This window comes from Melanotaenia boesemani, chromosome 23 (assembly GCF_017639745.1).
Source record: "Melanotaenia boesemani isolate fMelBoe1 chromosome 23, fMelBoe1.pri, whole genome shotgun sequence".
Taxonomy (NCBI): domain Eukaryota; kingdom Metazoa; phylum Chordata; class Actinopteri; order Atheriniformes; family Melanotaeniidae; genus Melanotaenia; species Melanotaenia boesemani.
In genome coordinates this window covers 23,812,390-23,835,975 of record NC_055704.1, presented here as the reverse complement: position 1 = coordinate 23,835,975, position 23,586 = coordinate 23,812,390, and the positions used below count along the sequence as shown (strand labels likewise).

At 38.9% G+C, this 23,586-nt stretch overlaps 1 protein-coding gene across 2 annotated transcripts; it reads right to left on the bottom strand.

Annotated features, from left to right (window-relative positions):
- Positions 1-1,934: 1,934 nt before the first annotated feature.
- On the bottom strand, positions 1,935-22,686 carry dcn (decorin). 2 transcript variants are annotated; one of them, XM_041977841.1, is made up of 8 exons: positions 22,479-22,686; positions 11,658-11,890; positions 7,832-7,944; positions 6,758-6,971; positions 6,252-6,365; positions 5,778-5,871; positions 2,945-3,083; positions 1,935-2,435 (listed from the first exon to the last, which is right to left on the bottom strand). In XM_041977841.1, exons 1-8 carry the CDS (start codon positions 22,562-22,564, stop codon positions 2,235-2,237), a joined length of 1,194 nt encoding a protein of 397 aa, XP_041833775.1. In that variant the 5' UTR covers positions 22,565-22,686; the 3' UTR covers positions 1,935-2,234. The 2 variants fall into 2 exon arrangements, with proteins under 2 accessions (XP_041833775.1, XP_041833776.1); XM_041977842.1 differs by lacking the exon at positions 22,479-22,686 and adding an exon at positions 21,998-22,381.
- Positions 22,687-23,586: the final 900 nt, after the last annotated feature.

Sequence of the window (23,586 nt, the reverse complement as noted above, 5' to 3'; positions counted from 1 at the left end):
AATATGCTTACATCACCAAAGTAACTTTTTTTACACACATGAACTTGTGTTTACACCTGTTGGACCCACCGGTGGGTCCGTTGGGCTTAAGAGGTTAATCACTTCACTGGTCATAAGTGAGTCATCCAATACACTGCCACTCAATGAAGAATAACTAATATTGCAATATTTAATATATATACATACGTTTAATTAACTAGTTTGCCTCAACATGAAAAAAAAAGTTACAGCTATATTTTTATGGAATATTTATATAAACAGACATGTTATAGTTATAGAAGAGAAAACTAAATAAAATGATTTACAAGCAAAATATGATTAAGAAACTAACAAGCATGACTATATTTATGTGGAAAAATGTGGCAGTTTTTTATTACTTGATGCATAAAAGGTAAAAAAAACAAAAACAAACAAAAAAACAAAACAAAACATTTGTCTGCACATCTCAAGGCTTTTCCAAGCAATTCTCTTATTAGCCATTTTAGCCTTGTACCTATTTTTTGGCCAATGCTTGAAAATCGCATCCCTATAATCTAATGGGTATCCTGCTGCAATCACAAAGTCTATTTTAATGTTTTAGCTTTACAGCAAAGGGAACCCTTGTAAGATTTGTAAGTATCCCTATATGTGTTAGTGGTGAAGAATAAATGAAGATGGCACATAGCACAAATGAAAAAAATTTAGGCTTGCCTAAAAAACAAACCAAATAAAATTTTAGGGATGAACATGAAAATCCCTTAGCTCTAAACTTTTGTCAGATCATAGTACAATATGTGAACATTACCTCTGTAAAGGCAAGGTCTCCAAAATGGCCATTTATGTACTATCTGTTCTATAAGTTCCCCTCAGGTTTTAAAAGATTAATACATATCCTATTCTCCACCACTTTAGCATGCTGTAATATTTTGTTCCATATAGATACTGATGAGGGTTTCTCACCTGTTTCTTGGTATAGTTTGAATCTATTCCTCATCTTTTTCTTGTTCAACCAGGAGCCTGTTTCCCCATCATCCTGAGATGTTTGCACTGAAGTGACCTGAAGCACCGTTTCAATAATTATGCAAATTCAGATCATTTCAACCATTAAAAAGCGGCTACTTTTTTTATTAGTATTTTTATTTTGTTCAGGACACCTTAGCCCCTGCTCCAGGAGAAACAAAAACCAAAAAGAAAAACAAAAAAATAAGAGGAACCCATTTGTTGCAGATATATTAAGTCTGAGCAATGGTAAGTGCTAGTGCCTTTAAGCAATGAAAGGTTTTTATACAGCATTTATATACAGCGTCTATACATACAACATTCACACCAACATGGGTGCTTTTGGCACACCCTCCAATCTGTCTTGACTGTTTAAAAGGCAGAAATCAAGGAGCACATGAACAGTGAGAAAAATACATACAGGCATTAACAAGAGACTCCAGAAAGCAGTAGGTTCAAGTTGAAAAAAAAAAAAAAGAAGAAAATTTAAGGCATGCATATAATCTTTGGGAAAAGCTTCTATTTAAAACGTATATGGTTTAATCTACATTTTTAGAAGCTACTTTCACCTTGTTTTTATGGCAAACACACTCAGAGAGGAAGGTTGTGGAATGTTATAAAGAAAAGTGTAAAAACCATAAAACTAAAACAGCTTGGATGTAAGCATAAGAAATCCCAATGTAGTAAAAATCATGGTTACTTTTACCTCTACTTGAATTGAGTACAATACAAACAGAAACTTGAGTTTTTTAATGGAGTGTAGTATGGTAATGTCACAATCTTAACACTCTTCCTAGTACACAGGCAATATTTACTACAGTCTAGAAAACCAGTTAAGACGGATTATCCTAGCTGCCTGCTCTACAGGTCAGCTTTAGTATAACTCAGACAAAAGTTGATCAAACTGGAATTTGTAATATTTTTTAGACTTCTTGTTGATGATCTTTTTGGTTTGGGTTCATCTCTGCAAATGACTGTGTTACAGCTGGAATGGAAATGCAGTTTTAACTGGCTGTATGCTGAGCTGTGTGTGTGTGTGTGTGTAGCCGTAGTGTTCTGAAGTTTACCGTAAGTCGTGTTTATAACCCTCAAATCAACTTTGATGCTAAATATTGGTAATTAACGTGTTGTGTTTAAGGTCCATGTACAGAGTGTGTGGAGGGGCTGGGGGGGTCAGAGTTGTAGGAGCTATGGTCAAACACACACACTTACAAAATGTTCATGCGTTCATGTACAAACACACACTTCTTCCTTCTCTACTTCTTCCTGTAGTTTCCGAGCTGGATGGCGGAGCGGTCGAAGACGCAGCGGAAGGTGACCGGCTGGACGTCCCAGTAATTCACCGGGTTGCTGAACAGGCTGATGCCGGAGTACATGGCCTTCTTGGTGTTGAAGCCGGGAGGACAGAAGTCTTCTGTTCCCACAGCAGCAATCTTGTTGCCATGGAGATAGACCACCTGGGGAAAGGATTTAAATAATGACAACATTTAGTTACTGAATAAGAATGTGCATGGCAGTAATTTAAGTTTTTCCACACTAAAGCAAATAAAGGTGATAATGATATGTCTTGAGATGAATGACAATGGCTCAAGGTAGTCAAATATTTCTTTTTTAATTGTTTTGGTTTTTGGTTGAAAAAGAATGAATTTAGATGTTTTGGATGTTGGATGACTCTCTAGAAAGCCTCTTTAAACTCTTACATGCTTGCATCGAACACTAACAGACTACCATCTATTTATTCAATCAAATGTTTTCATGTGTCTTAGGATGTTTAAATGAGATAAAATGAGCTGCATGTGTTCACATGCAGTATAAATAACATGACAATGAGACTCAAACAAAGTTTATTTGCTAAATGTTTGCAGTGATTACCTTCCTGTGATCATGTTGTGGATTTTAACCAACATTAATAACCTTGGCATAGAAACAGGACTCCAGTTCTAATGTTAATCAGACCAGTATGTACCTGAATGTACTTATGGTCGGGAAGGCCTGGAGGAACGCTGGTCAGAGCGTTGTTGTCCAGGTGCAGCTCTCGCAGGTGGGGTACGTTAGCCAGAGTGCCGTTTTCCACAGAGCTGATGGCGTTGTAGCTCAGACCCAGCCTGCAAGAAAAACCAGCTCATGAATGAGTCATGTGTGGCAGAACAAGTAATAAATGAGCGCCAGTTGCATGAGTTGCGAAATGAAGCAAGTAACATCCAAGCTAGTGTCCTGCTGCCAAAAGCATTGTTAGCTAATAAAAAGGAGATTTAGCCAGAAAAGAGCATGCAGAAAAACCCACACTATGGCTTTTCCAATATATCACTCAATTATGAGAACATGGAAAATAAAAAAACATCTAAGTCTCGTGTCTTCTTCACTTTACACCATCAAATCATTATTCCAGTTGGTACAACCCTGCCCATTTTTTGTTGCACTGTTAGTGCTGTATTATTATGTATTATTAAAGTATCATTTAAAGCTAAACAGGACTTAGGACCTATGGTTTTAGTGTAGTCATTTTGTTCAGGCTGCTGCAAACACATCTGTAGCTAACACCCAATATTTATGAGGGGAATTTAATGCTTTTTTTATTTTCTAAAATTTATCTTTATCTGTTTGGATGGTGACACATTTTCATATGGCATGACAAACTCATTATATATTCAATGCTGCTTTAAACAGATATGGCGTGAATAGTGACTGACATGTGTGGGGCCAAAGCAGTGGCCCTGGGGGAGAGGCATGGACCACCCCTAGTATTTGACTACTCCCAAAGTAATAAAACCACCAGATGTGATGACTGTAAAGTTAAACGGCCAATGACACTGAAAAAACTTGAAAAATGTTTTGACGCACAGCTTTTTCTCGCTATCTAGAAAATATAGTCGAGATCATCCAAGTAAACAATCGTTGATGAGAAAACACAATTAACTATTTGCTTTTTAACATTAGATGATCACTTTAGTTGCAATAATAATTTTTTTAAATTAAAATCTGGACACTTTTTAGGTCTCATTTGCATGTGTCATCTTTTTCCTGGTCTGTACCCATGCCTGTGCCTGGTCCCACCCATCAAACATTTTCTAGACTCGCCTCTAGCAACCGGAAGAATAACAAGTAGGAGTGGGACAAGATTAAAAAAAAAATTATTTAATTAGTTAGAGGCTTTGTAATTAATTAATCACATTATAATCACTCGTCATTGATAGACATTAATATCTGACAGTAGGCCAGGATAGGATCAGCCGGCAGCAGCGCTGAGATTGGTCATGGAGCAGGGGTGAACATCCCCGGCTCTGGAGCTGGGAACTGGGACTGATGCTGCGAAGGACCAACACTGTGCTTTTGGACGTGGGAGGGGCCTGAAGGGCCAACTATGTTTGATGCAGAAGACGGATATGCAGATGGACGGACAGTTTCGTCCTTCTTCTGTGTCAGTTATGCACGTAGTTTGGTAAGTTTTCAGAGAGCTTAGGTATCTGTCGCTTGACCCAGAAGATGGAGCAATACCACTGGAAAACACAGGGGCAGTGCTGAGCAGAATAGCTTATATGCAACCAGCGAAAGAAACAAACCAGAGAAGAAGAAGATTCTCAGAAAGGGAACAAAAAAGCTGAAGAAGAATAAAGACGAGAACAACTGTAGAAATCGCACGAGCTTTTGAAGAAAGACTGGAAACAACTTTAGAGTGATGCATTCAAGGGGTGTTTGAAACTGACGGCGGGTTGTGGACAGGAATTCTGAACTTGGCACTGCCCACTAGTGGAGGAATTGATTTACCAACCATTGCAATGCAAAGACGAACGGAAGTGTGGGGTTTGATGATGGCGACATATGACAACATTTGAAATGGACGTCTTTAATATCACCAGAAGAAGTCTCTAGATTAGTTGCTAGTCTCTTATTTAAAAAACTGATTTGCTAGAAGAGTCTGAAAACTTGCTAAATATAGCATCCACGCTCTGACGTGTGCGTCGCTGTGATCGTACCAGAAACCACGTGCTGACAAATGTTCCGCGTTGTTTGGAATGCACGATGCGATTAAATGCGTTGCTATTTTTTTAACGTGTAACTTTTTTTTGTGAATAATTAACATGTAAAAGTCCCACCCCTAGTAAAAAGTAAATCAGCAATATGAAAAAAGGATTTTACTATTTCAATATGATACAGCTGCTTCATTTTTAGGCCATTTTGCTAACCCTGTATAAGTATTGAGATACTTGCACATTTTCTTCATTTGGATTGTACAAATTTAAAAATGCATGCAGACGGTATATTAATGTGTTATTTGTGTATCTTTAAGGCTACAGAATCCAGTTTAAATCCAGCAACAGTTTATGTTTTACCCTCTGTAAGTTACGTTCTTTTAAAAATTTTCTTTGGTTCTATATATGAACCAAAGCCAAGAAATAAAGTTAAGATAAATAAATAAAATTAACCGTTTAAGGTTAGAACATAAAATATCCCAAAAAAAACAAAAAACAAAAACCAAAAAATATATAGCTCATGAGATGAATACCAGTCCAGTGGACAGGAAATGAGCATGTTATATTTCAATGTACATATTGCATGTATATATGTTTCTAGACATGTAACATGGCAACATGCTCTCCTAAAGACATGGTTGTTTTCTACTTATTCAGTGGCAATAAAACAATTTAAAAGGATGTTAATGAAATCCACTGCATATGACTGAGAGGAATTTTTAAATCTTACATTAAATTAGCTGCTTTGGCCACAAAGGCTGCTTCAGCAATAAGAGCACTGCTGTAATAATTAATTAAAGAGAGAAAGAGAATGAAAACTCTTGTTACTTTGCCAGGTTCTTGAGACCTTTCAGGCCATTGGCCGTCACTTTGGTGATCTTGTTTCCATCCAAGTGAAGCTCAGACAGAGAGCTGGGCAGACCTGCAAATCCACAAGAAATTAACATCAAGAAAAAGGTGATGAGTTGAGTAACAGCTAGCTTCAAGCTTGAGTGATGATATAGAAAACCTCTGCAAACGAATATATTTTATCCTGTTAAAAAGTATAATTTTTTCTTGTTTGTCATATGAAAGACTTTTCATGCATCTGTTACTAAATATTCCCACCTGGGATTAGGTTCTTTTGAATTATGATGCAGTTCAGTGTGTTTTGTCTTTTCACACTGAGCCCATTTGTTTTCACTATATGGACTAAAATTACTTCTTTTGACAGAAGATGGTTGTTTTTGGCTAAAGCTGACTGCACATGAATCCAAATCCTAGAATTTGAAATATTTGTGGAAAACAGCAATGAGGCTTTACCTTTGGGGATCTCTGTGATGTTAGTGTCTGAAATGCGGATGTAAGAGACCCTCTTCAGGTCAGCAAAAGCACCGGCCTCAACTCCGGCGCTCTTCAAAGGGTTGGACCCAAGTTCTGGAAAAGGAAAGTTTAAGTTGCATGAAGAACGGAGAGGAGAAAGTACAACAGCAATGTCGGTGATATGAAGTTGTTTGATTTTCTCCAAGTGTAACTTACAAATGCTATGCAAGACAAAAGCTTGATTCCTGCTTGTCATGATATATATATATATCTTAGATAAGCAAGTTTTCATCTATGTAACCAAAATAGTTTGGCCAGTTATAGTCCCAAAAAGGTCAGGAGCAGTGGCATTGGCCTTTTTGAATTAGATCTACATGTTGATCAAATTCAGATCACCCCACATAATACTCACTTTGGCTTTGAACTTATTGTGCTTTCTAAAGAATACTCTGTTGTACACTGTTAGTTCATTCTGGAAAAAAATCCCAAATCTTTTTATCTCATACCCATGACAATGACTTGGGCCATGCCCTGGAAGGTGGCCTTTTTGATCTTGGTGATCTCGTTCTCGTGGATGCGAAGCTCCTGCAGACTCTTTGGCATGTTGGCAGGCATGTCCTTCAGCAAGTTCTTTGACAGGTACAGGCGCTGCAGCCTGGCCAGAGGGCTGAAGGCTTTAGGATGGATGGTGGAGATTTTGTTGTTCACGAGGATCAGAGCCTACAGGGAAGAAATGGGAAACATTCACTCTAACTGCTATTTGTGATTGTGTGAAGTTCATAGAAGATGAGGTTAATGCATTTAGTCTGGCACACAGGAAAGTTTGAGGCTGCTGAAAAAAAATATTATTGTTGAGCATTCTTTTGTAATGGAATTTGAACTTTACCCCTGAGTGGTTTCTGACTTTTTCCTCTGAGAAATATCCATTGCTTTTTGCAGTGTGAGGCTTAAAAAATGTTCAGAAGAGGTTTTGCAAAGATGTTTTGAACACTGCAGCTGCTAGATTCCTCAGTCTGGGGCCTGTATATGTTTGTAAAGACAGGGGACCAAGCTCAAGTCAGCTATGAGTTATTCTTAATGCAGTTTCTGCTGGAAAAGCAGGCAGGATACAAGGAAAAGTATGCAGGCCATTCCCCTTAAGAGGCCATTTACATTATAGTGGAAACAGCCCCGACCGACAGACAGAGGTATTTATTACAAGTAGGAAAGCTACAGGAGTTCGGAGGTGTAAGGCTGTAAGACCTTCGGGTGAATAGTTTCTCTGCACCTGGTGACTGGGGGAGGGGTAGTGTCTGTCGGGATTCACTACGTTATAGGCGGTTGAAGTTGGGAAATGGTTGAAAGCTGTGTATGTTTCAACATTGTTTCAGTAACAGATTTGCCAAATCAAGTTGTGTGACTCAGGTTTGTCCACCACCCAAAACCACTTTTCCTCCCTCAGAAAGCACAAATAAAATTCCAAAGGGTTTTCCCATGAATATCATTGCAGTTTCATACAGAACACATGAAAAAAACACTGGAAATGACTCAAAATGTGCAGACATGAGGCTCTATAGATGAATGTAAAAAAAAAAGCTTACATGAAGTCCTTTTAGGTTCTTGAAGTCGTTCTCCTTGATCTCAGTGATCTTGTTGTTCTGCAGGTCCAGCAGAGTGGTATCATCAGGGATGTCCGTGGGGACTGTCTTCAGACCTGATAGGGAATTTAAATGAAAACCTGATTAGCTGGACATGCTGTTAGCAGCATACTGAAGCAATACATTCATCAGTGGTTGATGGGAGAAAATGGTCCTGATTCAGCTGATTATTCCTTTTTTTAACCATTAAATGTAAAATGTTCTTACTCTAAAGGTCTGGTATTTTCTAAATATTAACTGTGCATTAGTTTTTGGACTGGTGACATTCCTGAGAGATGAAGCAACTTTTTGATGTGCTCTGAGGCACACATGGAGGAAATTGACCTTAAAACAAATTTCCTTTGGACCAAGTAAGTAATGACATACCTGGACACCAAAGTCACATAAAGCTGTTTTTCTTGGACTTTTGCGTGGCACACAGAACCATCTGCACTGCAAATCATTTGGTCGAGTTGACTGCTCTTAATAACTGTGCAAAAACCGCTGGGAGATACACCTTCATGCATCTATGGCGACATGAAAAACACTGAGATTCATAATAGGTAGTTTACATTTGAGGGAAAGACGCATACAGTAAACTGTTTAACAAAGAAGCACATGCTCTGCGTCTCCAGTCCTTTCTGGACAGAATTTGGCTCAAAAACTTGTGACGACTTCTTCTCAGCTCACCCAAACATTACTTCCAACTAAGTTTGTTTTCTTGTCAGCTTCTCCAACTCGACAGTGAGCGACCCACAAACCATCATCATTACAGCTCGACCACACTGCGTACCTCGGCTGTTACACATCTTCTTTTCTCACTGTTCTTTGTGAAAGTCAGACAGTCCCAACCTTTGCTGGTCAAATATATCTTTCTGATGTGTCTGTTGTCAATACACCAACCGGAAACTACATAACTTCTCTGAATGATGAAAATAAAACATCTGACAAGCTACAGATTTATTCCTGTAATCATGTATTGTAACACAGTGTTTTCCAGACATATGAAACTAAATTATTGTCTCATTTGAACTATTTCCAGTAATAATAATTGCATCTTCTTTGTTTCCTTTTCTTGTCTGGCACTAGCTGGTTATACAATCAAAAACCTGATTGCACTGATATAGCTGAGCAGGTAGGTCTCATCTCAATACTCTCATGAAAACAAAAAGCTGTTCTATCAATCAGCAAGTACTTTATTTATTTGCTAATATTGGCTAATATACTGATGCTTGAACATTACATTTTCTGTTCTGAGTGTTTTTGCCGTCATCCAGCCAGCTGCAAATTTTCAGTAAGAACCCAGATTAGCCAAAAACATGCTCTTGACTGGTGAGCCGATTCAGCTGTGCTGCCCAGGCTGGTGCGTGCTGAAGCACATATGTTTGTTCCTGTGTGTGTCTGAGCCTGTGAGTGTGTGTTTGTGTGCATGCCAGCAGATCTGGGAAGCAGATGGGGGGGGCGTGGGGCCGCATCTTCGGGGAAGGCGCTGCTGCTTAGCTGCCTGGGTCGGAGCAATGATGTAATGGGACTGGTCTTTTACTGACCATCATTCCCTCCAGCTGTCTCCCTCACTGCCTCACCACAACATGGATGTATGGACCACCAGCGGATCTGACTACCTACACACTGTTCATACAGTTCACACTCTATTTCCTTTGATCCCCAACATTCCTATTTTAATTTCATCCTTACAGACTCCCTTGTTGTTATCACCGCCCTCTACTTCATCAGTCTTCTTAAAGATTGTGCCTCTCCCTTTCCAAAGACTAGAGCCAATAAAACTATCAAACCCAACTGCCTCGCCAGCACTTTATGAAGAAAACAAGATTTTCTGACAGTGTTTGTTGAGATGACCCAAATAGCTGTATATGTTTTACATCAGATTAGAGAAACATAGCACATAATCGCCTAGCAACAAAGATGACAACGGAGTAAACTGTTATGACTGTTGAAGTAAAAAAGCTGATTTAGTAAATGTAGTCTTTAGTCATAAGTGAGTAAACATAAGTAAACTTTACACCAAGAAACAGGTTATGAATCATTAGAGGCACCAAGGTTTCTTCAGGGTTTTCCAAAGTCCAGCAAACCTTTAATCTTCACCTCTGTTTAAGAAAACAAATTGCCCAGAAAGAGCAGATAATGCATTTCTTACAGGATGTGAAGTAAGACTCACAGCATCTGTGAGTGTTTAACATATCAACACTGGCTTCATGTTCGCTGGGGACTTTACAGTAATGAGTAACACAATACAGCCTTCCAGTGACCCAGTCGGTTTGGGTGGAGTGAAGAAAATCAGTGACTTATTTTGTTCTTAAAAACCAATGAAGGTGCAGTAAAACTACTGAAGCCACTCGTCTGACCTCTGCATCTGATCCATGAAAACTGAGCTCAGTCCTTAGGAATCCAGACCAGAATCAACTGGAAGATCAGAGTAAGAACATGATTGTTTTTCATTTTTCTTCTTAACTTTATACTTTATAAAACTTTCAAAAGAAAACTACATCCAACAAGTACCACCAGTGATAGTATTTGATGCTTTAAAAAAAACTAAAAGCAAAATTAAAAAGAGGAAAAAAGACCAGATCTTCATATTCTTTGCAGTGCAGCTTCACCAACCTGGCTGCCTGCTGGTGTCTGCTGGTGTACCAGTAACATTTAATTGTGAGAGCCAAAACTCCGACATCCAGCATATTTTTTATCCCAAACTCTTCACATGCTGGTCAAAAAGGCCTCGGATCAGTTTGCAAATAATAACCACTTTGGCATGATGTTCTGATACATAAGGAGCTAGTTTACAGTTCCATGTTAACAGTTATCTTAATGCTGTTCTAAGTGATGCACCATATACACGAACAGCAATCAGCAATAAGAGAAAATCATCTTAGTTCTCATTTACCAACTAACACTGTAAGGATGTCAGACAAAAACCAGCTTGCAGACATGGTTAAACACTAACATGCACAATTGTTGGGGAAAACTTAAAATATTAAAAATTAAACCAAAATATACCATGCTGCCATCATATTGTGTGACCTTAACTGTTATGAGAAGCCATGAACACACAAAAGTGATGCTAAGAAGTTATCATCTCTGCTCAAAACTAATACAGTCTGCCTCATTCATGACACACATATCTACAGAAAGGAGGCTGGAGGGGTGGTGGAATCAACCTGTTTTCTCAAACTTAAAAAAACATATTAAATCAAATCAAACTTCATTTATAAATCGCTTTTCGCCCAACCAGCAACATTAATTGCTTTACATTTTAAAAACAATTTCTGCATATTAATTTAAAGCACACCTTCACACACCAAAGTATATCACACACACCTCAAAATAATCTCCTTCAAACACAATTTATATAGATATAAATTAGGAAAATAACTTTCACATAGTCATGTGCTGTTGGCACATAAATATTCTGAGTTGGCAACACAGAAATTGTGCCAGTAAGTCAGTGAGCAGTCAACTCACATGATGGTGCTGGATGACTCATGTCAACTTGGTAATAAAGCCAATGGAAGCTAAGATTTTTCATTTCATGATATTCCACCTAATCCAAACCCATACATGCTTTTAGCCGTCCTGTACTGTGGCGGTAAGATGTTACGCTCATTTTTTTATGAGATCATTTTGGTGAAGCATGTTAACAAATGCTGAGAATATAAAAATCAGTGTTTTGCAGTTATGTACAAAGTCAGTTGTGCATGAAAAATTTAACTTTTTTTCTTTTATTATTATATATTTGCTGGTTTATGAGATATCACTGAAAGGTGTGTTGTCTTACCGATGTCAGAGCACTGGACCACACGCAGGTGGCACTGGCATCTAAACGGGCACTTGGGTCCTTCAACTACAGGCGGGAAGACTGGCAATCTAGGGTCTGGAGTCACACCCGATCCAGCTTCATCCTCCATCATGAAGTCCATGAAGCCGGACTGTTGGAAGGGGAGAGCCCAGCAGGCAGTGACAAGGAGCAGAGAAAGACAGGCTGACCTCATGGTGCTGCGAACCTGGATCCTGCAGTGGCACAATTCAGATGTTTGATTAGCTGTGATGCTGCTGCACATCTGCTGTTTAACACTTTCTTGCATTGTGATATTCAGGAAACGGAGAAGGATAAAACTAAGTGCTGCAGTAAATCAGAGGCAGAGACAAGGATGCAGCGTAAGAAAGATGGCACCAGAAAAATTAACTCAAGTCCAGAGGCAAAGTGCAAAGGTAAAGGGTGCAGAGCAGGGAGTAAAAGGTTAAACACTTCAGTGTAAAAGTTAACTGAGGCTGGTCAAATGACCTCCTTTGTTTTTGGCTGAAGGTGAAAAGTTGCACAGCAAAGACTGGAAGGCCAAATGAGAAAATCGCTTTGCTAGAAGGGACAGTTTAGATGTATTTGTTTTAAAACAGATGTTTTTCCATAATGCAAGCAGAGGTGCTTAGTCAGTGTAATTCAGATGACTGACTTGTTAACAGCTACAGTAAATCTTTACATTCTGTAATATTTGTCTTTATGGTTTCACTTCAGTTATTTTTTAAGTAGCTGAATAATTATAATAACGATCAAAATGTAATGTAGAGCCAAAAGAAACCTGCTGTTTAGTGTGACATGCAGCACTGAAAGCATTTTTTAATATCCAACCAACCATGACTGAAAGTGAAATCAAAAAGGTAGTTGGTAAATATTGGACCCAGGCCCAGTGCCAGGACAAAATACCGGCAAATTCCAGTTTAATAATTCAATATCGGACACATGTCGAAACAGATTTTTTTTCCTCTACTGTAAAACAAACAAACAGAAAATACTGTCGCTGAGCCTTAAAAATGGATCCAGAAAATGTCAGATGTAACAGGACAGATTTAACAAAAAATAGAACATTTAATTTATAAATAAGAAAGTCAATATAGTCATTTCCACCAATAATCAGACTTCGGAATTAAATGACAGACAGTCGGAAGCAGAGATCAGTTAATAAAAAACCTAAACAGCAACATGAAAGACGTTCAGATCCATGGATGAAGTTTTAGACAAAACAACACAAACGCTCAGCACAGCGCAAATGTTTCCATCAGGTTCAGGCCGCTCAACAAACTTCCACATCCAAGCAAAGAGGAATCGTAGTGGAACACTCAGTAAGTCATGGACGTAATTCTAGGGGGGGACAGGGGACATGTCCCCTGTCGTTGCACACCCGTAAGCTAGTCTGAGGTCCGGAGACCTTATTGATATGTTCCTGTAAGTTGTGCGTTTGTTCTGCCTGGGTCACGTCAGCTGGAAGGATTGTAATATCAGAAGTTTCTTTTACATTAATGTTTGAATCTGTGTCCATGTGCACATGTGCTTGTGTGCCTCTGTGTGTTTGGTAATTAGGCGCAGCCAGGATGTCTAAAAAAAGAAAAGTGGACATAAGAGACTTTAAAAGTCAAAGTGTAAGATACTCAGAGAAATGCATTACACCCATCCAGCGACACCTTCACTGGCTCCATAAAGCAGCATATCCACTTTAAGATCCTCCTCATCATTTGCAAAGTGTTGTCTTGTAAAGTATATTCTTTTATTTGAAGTGCTGATAAATAAAATGTATTATTATTTTATTATTATTATTATTATTATTATTATTATTATTATTATTATTATTATTATTATTAAAAAGAGAAAAAGACAATATAAATGTGATTTTTGTACATCCAAAGTTTCCCCTCTATAATCATATCATCAAAATTGATAACTGTTGCACCCCACTGTTCATGTCATGCACCACTATATTTTTGTCGGGGAACAGATAGTAGAGATGCAGAAGTATATGCAGGAGGAAATGCTGGAGGAGATGGAGGAGGGAGAGTTGGAGAAGCTGGAGGAGATGGAGGAGAAGAGGCTGGAGGCTTAGGGGTGAGGTTTAAAGAATAAACATATGTTATTCATGACAGACATATGTTTGCATGACCAGACATCCTAAGAGGCACACTGCCTGAAGTCAGAGGTCTTTTTGACCAGGTGCAGGTCCTTGTGAGGCTGTTGTTGATTATTCCAACATCGTCTGCTGAAGCTGAGAGAAGTTTCAGCACAATGAGGAGGTTAAAGACCTGGCTTCGCAACTGCATGAGGCAGAAACGCCTTAACAAAGTGGTAGTTTTTCATATACATCAAGAAAGAGTTGATGCCTTGGACAGGAAGCAACTCTGCCCGGAATTTATTTATGTGTTTGGAAACTTTGGTTGAGTTGCTCACTTTTCATTTACAAAAAATTTTCATTGTTTCTGTTTTGCTCCTATTTAAAATAAAATGTAATACTTGACTACTTACACTGATTAATGGAAATTTTATTCAATTTCTTCTCACCTGTGATGCCAGTTTGACCTGCCCACCATTGGGTGGTGCTACGTAAATCATGATATTCCATAAATATACATAAACAAGGTAAAACACAGAATTGGGTGAAAATGTTTTGCTACATGCTTTACAACCAGTCAAAACAAACAAGGGAACATTAAGCTTAAAAGTGGCAACAGAAAACTAGAAGAACTACTAGAAAACACAGTGAGCTGAAAAATTAGTTTTATAATAAATACTTCTGCCCCCCCACCTCTGAAATCAAAATTTTGTCCCTGCAGTAAGCTACTAACCATTTTCATTTTAGAAAAAGGCAACTAGAGCTCAACCAAACCGATCCTTTAAAAAAGCAGGAAAACAGCAGACAAAATCCAGACCTACTAAATATCATGGAAGCTAGTTAATGACTTCACACCAAATATCGCAATAACTAAAGAGCACATTATGTTGTTTAAGTTGTCGCTGGATTTGGTGATTACACGGACACAGATTAAATATACACACACAACTTGCAAATATCAGAAGTTTTGCAAAAAAGCACATATGGGAACTGATTCTACTTTTGATCATTTGATCATAAATTTTGCTGAACAGTTTACATTAACTGTAACTTTGCCATGATCATGTTAAACTGGGATCAGACCCACAACAGTGCGATTTGACTGGGTCTGATTATTAGACGTGTAGGAAGGTAAGAAATATTTACTGGACCTGCAGGTATTGGATCTTAATTAATTAAAATATTGAGCTTTTTTATTCATTTTAAAAAGTTTAAAATGAATATTTTATGTACTCATCTCACAGGGTTTTTTCTAGCCCTATAATTATTAATATTTTTTTTATGCATTAGGGCAGGGATCACCAACTGTGGACCAGTTGTGCAATTATCTTACAGATTTTACATGTTTACCTGCTGCAATACAACTGAGCCAGATTATTAATGGGTCATTAAGAGGCTTGTGCAGTCGTTTGGATCAGGTGTGTTGCTGCAGGGAAACATGAAACTTGCAGGGCAGGTGGTGATCTTGCATTAAAGTGCAGCATGTTGACCCTCCTCTCTACATTTAGGGAAACAATATTTCTCTTGGAGTCCAGATGGATTTTTGGGTCACATTAAAAACTCTTGGATACGTTATGTTAATAGCATATTTACTCATTTTAATGAATGTCTATGTTCATCATCAGGTTTTCCATGTTCAGTAAAGCAAAGAAATCATTTGCATTTGTCAGTTTAAGCTGCAGATCAGTCCTGTTATTAAATGCTGGTAGAAAAAGGCTGAGTACAGACTTTAAATTCATTGGATATTAAAATGCATCTTCTAAGCAGACCAGATGGCAGGTGTTGCATGTCAGATTAATCATTACAACAAAAACTGACTTGTGACTTGAGGTCAAAGACTTGAGACTTGACTTGGACTTTCAGTAAGATGACTTGTGAACATCTCTGCCGTGGATCGCTGTTTTTTACTTTCTAGATTGTATCTGAATTGTCTAATGTAGTGTAAAAGTGTTTGAATGGTCAAAAAGGCCAGCAATGTACTATAAGTACAGTTCATTTACCTTTTGCTACTTCTGTGACTTCTGAGTTCAGATGCTGTGTGCTAATAAACATTACTTTAACTGTATTGATTTTCAGCTATTTATGCAGTAATTTTAGGTAGTTGTTTGGTCATTATAGTTCTTTATTGTTATACTTTTTTTTATTGTTTCATATAACTAAAGATAGATGGGGGATGGTTAAAAGAGGAGCCCAGAAGAATATGGTACAGATCCTGGTCTGTCATTCTCAAGGTCATTCTCATTTATAGAGTCTACTTTGTGGGGACTCTTCCTGTTTAAAGGTCTTAGATTTACTTCAGCAAGTATACTGTGTGCTTTTTCTTAAGCTATATGTAGAATATGTACTGAAATATGCATTTAATATATTGTTCTTATGCAATGCATGCTTAACAGAAACAACATTAGCTGCTGCAACATCTGCATTAGCTTTTATAGTAACACACAAGGGATACATCACAGGAAATTTCATGGCTGCAACTGTATACAACTGTTCCATATTTTCTTTTGTGCAAACACAATAAATCACATTTGCTCACCAAGTACTTTCTTATTAGTGTATGTCAAAAACACAACAAAATATCATGTATCTGCTGCGTATGGCGAGTTGACGGGAAAATCCTTCTTTGCCGTTGTCTGTTTCTACATGCAACCATGATCCAGGTGGCACATACAGTCTTTTAAGCTCAATGACAGCATGGACTTTCATACAAACTTCTTGACCTTCCTTACACACAGACACAAATTCACTTACAGTATTTCTTTCTGTCTTTCACACACATCAGAGTCCCAAAGACCCAGCAATCTGCTGCTCATGCATAAAGCCATAAGTTGCTCCTTCCATCGCGGGGCCACAATAATTGAAGGCCTTGTTTGAGCCGCAGCTCCAGTGGACCTTGACCCGAACATCATGACCAAGATGATGAAACCTACCCAAAACCATCAGTTGGCCATGCCTTAAAATGATTCTGTGGTCTGCGAAAATGATGCCCATATGCTAACTTTATGTTCTCATTAAACGTGTATTGCCATGTTTTGAAACGTTAATAAAGCTCATAATTTTATTTGCATTTATGCAGTATAGAATCATAGGTTTCAATCTTTAAAAAGGTTTAAAGAGTGTGTAAGACACAAAGTGATGGGCTGACGTAGTCTGTATCTACACTAAGGTTACGTCAGGTCAGAATGAGGATCACTCTTCAGGGTGACTCTCAACACAAGCGGTAATTATAGTCTTTGTCCACAAAACAGCCACTGCTTTAACACACTGTACAGCTCTAGTTTGGTAGTTACAGTGCTTGCTTACAATATGTTCAGTCTTGAAATCCCTTCCATTCACAGGGGAATCATGTTGGAGTATCTCTGCTCGTCTCTGTTACTATGAAGCAGACAAAAAACTTGAAAAACACTCAGAAGGATGATTAGTCAGAAGTTGGAGCCTGGAATTATGTCACAGCTTTTAATGTCAAAATTGAGTTTTCCATGTATTTGGAAACATAACATATGCAGTTCTTTTGGAGAAAGAGCTCAAGTCTGAACATACTCCAGATCCAGAGGATGGATTGTTCCAGCTTTTGACAGGCTGAGTAATCTTGGCTATGTTTGGTTGTCCTATCTAAGCAAAGCTGATAATTCAATCCAACCAAAATTTTGTCTGCAGACCTGGCAGCAGCGCTCTGTCGCCGATCTGGATTAAGAGATGTAAGGCATTCCTAGGTCAAATAGTGCTTGTAGATGCCTTTGATGGGTTATTTTAACCATCTTAGACAGACTGGTACCACGCTGTACACTGTTTCCTTGAAGTGTGATAAGAAGCATGCCAAATAACTTTATCAGGCATATGAAAGAGCCACTGATCTGTAAACTCCTCACATCTGGCACGTCTCGAAGGGTCAAACACTCTGCAACATCTACACAGGATACGTGCCAGCTACGCTTGAAGTAACAGCTATGCACATAAAATAACAGCATTTTCACTGCTGATTACTGAACCTTATCTCCCTGCTTTGACCTGTGGCAACGGGCACATATAAAGATATACATGAGCATGTTCCTTGGTGCAGCATTTCTAATGGCCCTTCATGTGTCCAGCTATCAATCCGTCAACCTTTTCCATAAACATTTCAGCAGCTTTTAATGGAAACCAGGCAGGCAAGAAAGGCATCTCAGGCTAAGCTCTGTGAGCATTTAATGGCTGCAAAGAGTTACTGCTACTCTGTGAGTCATAATGAGGCTCAAGTTGATGAGAAGTTCATGATGAGGATTAAACAATTTGAGAATAAAGCCAAGAAAAAGGACTGCAGAGGATTTTGAAGATCGCTGTTGATCAGAGCAAACTAAGCGCTGTATGGCTTTATATTAAAAGTGTGGTCACTCAAGGTGTTCCATACAACAAAAAGTCTCTAAAACCAAGATTTCACACCTCTCCCAGCTGGGATGGATGTTTGGACATTATTCAAGAGACAGCTTGCTGTGCCTCAGGCATAATTTCCTTCACTACCAGTCTGCTCAGGTGCATCCATTGAACCTGAGAGATGGTCTTCTATGTAAACATCTCCCTTCTTATACCTCCTGAACGAGCACACACACACACAGACATACCAACCTGGCAAACCTGACACTCACTCATCAAATAACACACATATATGTGTGCTCAACTTATAGACAACATGCTGGAACATGACTGGCCCCAACAAACTTTGTCTCACCAGTATCTGCATTTCAGCTTCAAAGATGATATAAAATAAAAGCCATCCATTTTAACAACTTTACTGTTGCAGACATGTCTGGAAATTAAACCTTGATGCTACAAAAGACTCAAATTTTGCACATATATCAAATGTCTTGAAAGATATAATTTTGGGTAAATGAGAAAAAGGTTTTGCATAAAGGTAGTGCGTGCAGTGAAAATGTTGAGGCAATTAAAATTTTAAGTAAAAGCCTCAAGTATTTTGATTAAAATGTTGAAAAGACTTAGTACCTATGACATGGAAACAAATGACCTGTGTAAATAAACTGGGTATAAATTGCCAGTGTTAAACTAATATCTGTATTACTGGCAAAAATATTTATCCACATTTTCTCCTCAACAATTCATTGTCAGAATTTCAGGTCAGCATTTCGTCATTTAGGGAACAAGGCCAGCATCATGTCCTAAGTTTCAAATGGGACAAGCTTCAGTTATAGGAAGTAGACTAACAGTCATCAAGTCTTCTGATGATAGACTGCGAACCAAGAAACTAAAAAAGTCTGGATCACAGTAAAGCAAAGACGCTCAGTCAGGGTGTAATAAATTAAACTACTTGAACCGAACTCTGATGAATAAGGCTAAGAATATCTTGTATTTTCACTTCGCTGAGACAACTGGTGGTGTAATGGACTCCAAAGACTAAATAAGGGCTTCAGATGATTTTGAAACACCAGCTGAAGTAGCAGAAAGAACCACGGGTGGGTACTGGAAAGCTGCAGTGAAACAAAAACTGTGACAAACTTTTCTACCAACATGATACAAACTGTAAATTGTTCTTCTTTCCTCAGCTGCGATTTATCATCCCATGGCTGACCAAGAGCAAAGAGGCGGAGGATGACATTTCCTGTGGCGGCGGCATCCTTGTCAGCTTTCCTGTCTCCCCCTTTTGCCTCATCTCTCTCATCCCTCCCTCCACATTCCCCTTGAGCAATACTAATGATTCCCAGACAGGAAGGAGAGCTTGCATGAGGGCAGAAAGTAATTCTCCTTTCTTTGTTTTGTCACTTTCTTTTATTTTTTGCTGTTTTTCATTGAAATGTTCAAACTTAAATAATCAATGTGACACCAGCAGCAAAATGACCAGAGCAGCCAGACTACTGCAGCTTGGATATTAAATCAGACAATAACTACCAGCCTCCACCTTTGTCAGCTACCTCCCCCATTTTCTCCAACTTTCCTCCAGCCTGTATCTGCCTCTGCAGAGTGTCTGTCGGCAATTCATCACTGGAATGTATTTACAAGGCCACAGGACGTTTAAAACATGTGTGGCCTTTTTAACCTGTGTGGACCTCCCTGCCATAATGATAAAAATGCCAAATTGTTCAATTTTGTGGACTAAATTTAGCTGCTGTATTAGACAAACGTGTTCATCATTAAAACATTTCTGACATACCTTTGGGAAATTGGGTGAGAACATGTTCATCTGCAAATATGTAAAGATACAGCCAACAAATATTTTCAGAGCCAAGGAGTTGTTGTAATATGATTAAATCAGTCTGGCCTTCGATTTCTGGGGATGTTTTTGGCTCAAAAGATGCCCAAGACACCCAATCTGACCCCCACAATCACAGCAAAATACTTTCTACAGCCAAAAAAGATTAAAGAACATATTTTTTTAAATAACTTAAACTCTTTAAAGCTTGCCTGTTGCTGCAGTTATACTATGAGAAAGCCAGCGAGAAGTTAAACCACATTACAGCTGTTCTATGAGAAGAGTTGTCGGCCTGCCCGTCCCTATATCAACAATCTGTGCTGCACAGACCTGGACCGACTGCCCAACTTTTTCTCTCTTTCTTCTCTTTCCATCTCCTCCTCCCATTTTGTGCTCTTTTCCTTCCTTTCCCATGCAGCTCCATAGCTCATGGTATTTTCTTTCTCCGTCTGACCCTTCAAACTTTGGCTGAAAAGATTGAAATGTGGAACTTTCTAGTTTTACACTAAGCAAAGTGAGAGAGGGGGGAGTTTTCATGGCTGATGTGCTTTCAGCTCCATTGTTCTTTTGCTCTTTTTGACCTGGAGAGCTGAAGTCCAGATGGAAAAAATTCAGCCCCTGAGTGCAAATCTCAGGCCTCGCCTGCTCCAAACTTCCATTCAGTCATTTCTGGTTCAAATGGTGAACATCTGCTCAGCTCAGCTTGAAAGTGTATGAATCTTTTCACTTCTGTTTAAAGTGCCATTTCTTTTTAAAAATCTCCTTTGGTTGTCTGTTTTCCCCTTTTTTCAGTTTCATTTCAGTTCATTCAGTGCAGCTGAGCCATATTAGCTTTTTCCCTTTTTTGTTGCCTGCTGGCAAAAAGGATGTAATGAGTTAACTCGGAGTTGTGTAGTGGCTTGCTGGGAAGCATTCAGTCGTCTATTTAATAGAGGAAGCTGTACCATTACAGGATTAATGGCACTCTGTGTTGCCAGGTACAACCTTTTCTTCATCTCTGCTTCAAAGTCTCTTACTTCAAGTTGCCCCTAGCAATTTAGGTCCTGTTCTGCTTCTGTGAAAACACAGCAGCTTTAGCTATGCTGAGCGAGGAAGCTTCATACTGAAAAGAAACAGGTTCTTGCAGAGCAGACAGATAAGAGATTGGCGTGAAAATACTCTGGTTGCAGTCTCAAATGAACTGCTGAAATGGAAAGTGTGAGAAGCAGCAGAAACAACTTTTTCCAATCAAAGTCCTGACAGGCTGTAATAGGGTGGATCAACAGAAAGAAACCCTCTTTGTTGTTTTGACTTGACTTTTTTTCCCCACATTTGCTTGCAGACTGCCCAAAACACCAGAAAAGGAGAGAAAAACATAAAGAAAGCTACAAAAAAAGACATATAGAAAAAATTAATGCAGCAAATCACATTCTTAGCTAAAGATGAGAAAAAGAAGCAACCAGCTCTATTCCCATCCATCTAATCCTCTGTCTTGAACAAGTTTAACTAAATAACTAAATCTTTGCCAGATGTCCAAACACTTCCACATAAACCAATGATGAAACTTAAAGCTGGAACTATAAAAAGGGGCATTACATGAACCTAAGCAGTGGATACTTTGAAGACTAATGATGGGTCAAATGAATATGCTTTCTGGCAGAGATAAGAGGTACCAGCATGAGCAGCCCCACCACACCCCCTTCCCTGGTCTCTGCTCCATTCAGTGCTGTATGCAGACTGGACGGATTAAGGTCTCTCATCACAAAGCCAAGAGTAGTGTGGGAAAAAGACTTGGCAGCATTTCTGGAATATTACAGCACAAGTACCGAAAAGGGAGGATGAACAATATATTGCATTAAAAAGAGACACAAACACACTAAAATCAACATTAGCATGCTTACATATGTGCACACATATAATATTCATAGTTATTTAAATCTTCAGCTTCAATTTATGTTAGGAAAAATGTTTGCAGCAGTTTTAATAGTATTGTCTATTTTTCTTTAGAAAGTAGCTTCTAAAAGCTCTTTACTCAAAGATCAGTACCTATCCTGGTTTCTTCTTCTAGACAAAACAGTAACCTACCTGTTCCCAGCAGAAGCAAGGCAAAGAAGAGGAGAAGCCGGTTAGATGAGCCTGACTCCCAAAATCCAGTCAAGTGGGGGGGATGAAACTGTGAAGTGGCTGAGAATGGGGTAATTGGACTCGGAGCGTGTGCAGCCAAATTCAAGCAGGTGTGCTCTCTCACAAGCAAGGGGAGGAGAGAAAACGCGAGAGAGGAAGAGAGCAATAGAACAGAGAGGGGAGAGAGACAGAAGGAGGGTGGGGTCCAACCGCTGAGCTCCTCTCAGGTCCGAGACAATTGGTGGAGAACTTTTCTCGTTTTCTCTGCACACTCCAAAAACAGCTGGAAATGGAGAAGGGAGCAAGGAAAAGAAAGGGGAATGCGTGAGGGAAAAGGAGACAGGGAGAGCGAGAAAAGGAAGAAGGAAGGAGAGGAAGAGAAAGAGGCAGAGGGCTGGAGTTTAAGGGAATAGCCAGTGTTTCGACTGGCAGCCACCCTTACTGTGACATCTGGTAATGATAGGTCCTGCGGAGCTTTGCAGAGAGTGCTGCTCTACAAACCCTTCTCCTTCTTTCAGGCAGTGTCATTCATCCTCATTCAGCCTTGATGCCGACTACCCACAAAAAAAACAAACACTTACAAAGATATCCACACAGTTTTGTGAAACATACTAAGATGGACGCCTTATCTCTGATTAAAAAAAAAAAAGGTCCCTTAAACTTTTCCTGTTAATTTTGATTAGGACCATTTAGGTACACATACTAAACTTGGGCTGGTTGGGCTTCATTGAACAAGAGGAGGAGGAGGCGCCTTGATAGGTGGGGGTGGGTGTGGCTTTGTTGGGGGCCTTTTCTTTAGCTTGTTTTTCTGCTCAATCTTACATAAACAACTCTGCAAAACCTTAGATGACTTGAAGTTTTGCTTTAGAGTGACTACAGACCAATATATGTTTCACTACAATTTCATTGCATTAACGTTACAAACATAAAATTACACATTTTTATTTTATTACTTCATGTGGGATGGATGAATTACAAACAAGCCCACCACATAACGTTTCTCCCTGAAAGAAACAAAAAGAGTTAAAGTGTGTTGGGTCTCCTATACACCAAGTCCTTTTTGGCATCAGTGTTGTGGTAACGTGTGATGCCCTCCTAGCAAAGTGAAAGTGAATGCATTGGGACTAAGATCTGGCTGTTTTTTTTTGTCCAAAACTGTGGGCAGATGCAGTCAGGAGATTATAAGCTATTCCACTGAATAATACCCTTTTTACACTAAATTAGCATGTACATGGATTCTTCAGAGCACATCCACTCAAACAAGCGATTGAGTCCTTTTCCATTGCCAGAGGCAGCATGGTTAACCTCAGTGCACTGGTACCATTCATTCCAGTTATATATTCCAGCAACCACCCAGTTGCATATTACAACCAGAAGGGATGCTATTCAGCTGTTCTACAGTGAGGCAGTAGTGGTTAAAACTGGTAAAAAAAATGGTAAAAATGACTTATTTTAGGGGGTGCAAGAAGTTTTCTTTCTTTTTTACACGATTGCAGGTTGCAAGGTCAGGTTGGTGTTTCTGTCAAGTTCAGACAGTTAGTAAACTTTAG

Coding starts and splice junctions, on each gene's coding strand:
- dcn (XM_041977841.1), bottom strand. CDS start 22,564: ATGACACTGCCTGAAAGAAGGAGAAGGGTTTGTAGAGCAGCACTCTCT. Junction 6,972..7,831: donor AGAACCTAAAAGGACTTCAT/GTAAGCTTTTTT, acceptor TCTTCCCTGTAG/GCTCTGATCCTCGTGAACAA. Junction 2,436..2,944: donor CCGACCATAAGTACATTCAG/GTACATACTGGT, acceptor TCCTTTCCCCAG/GTGGTCTATCTCCATGGCAA.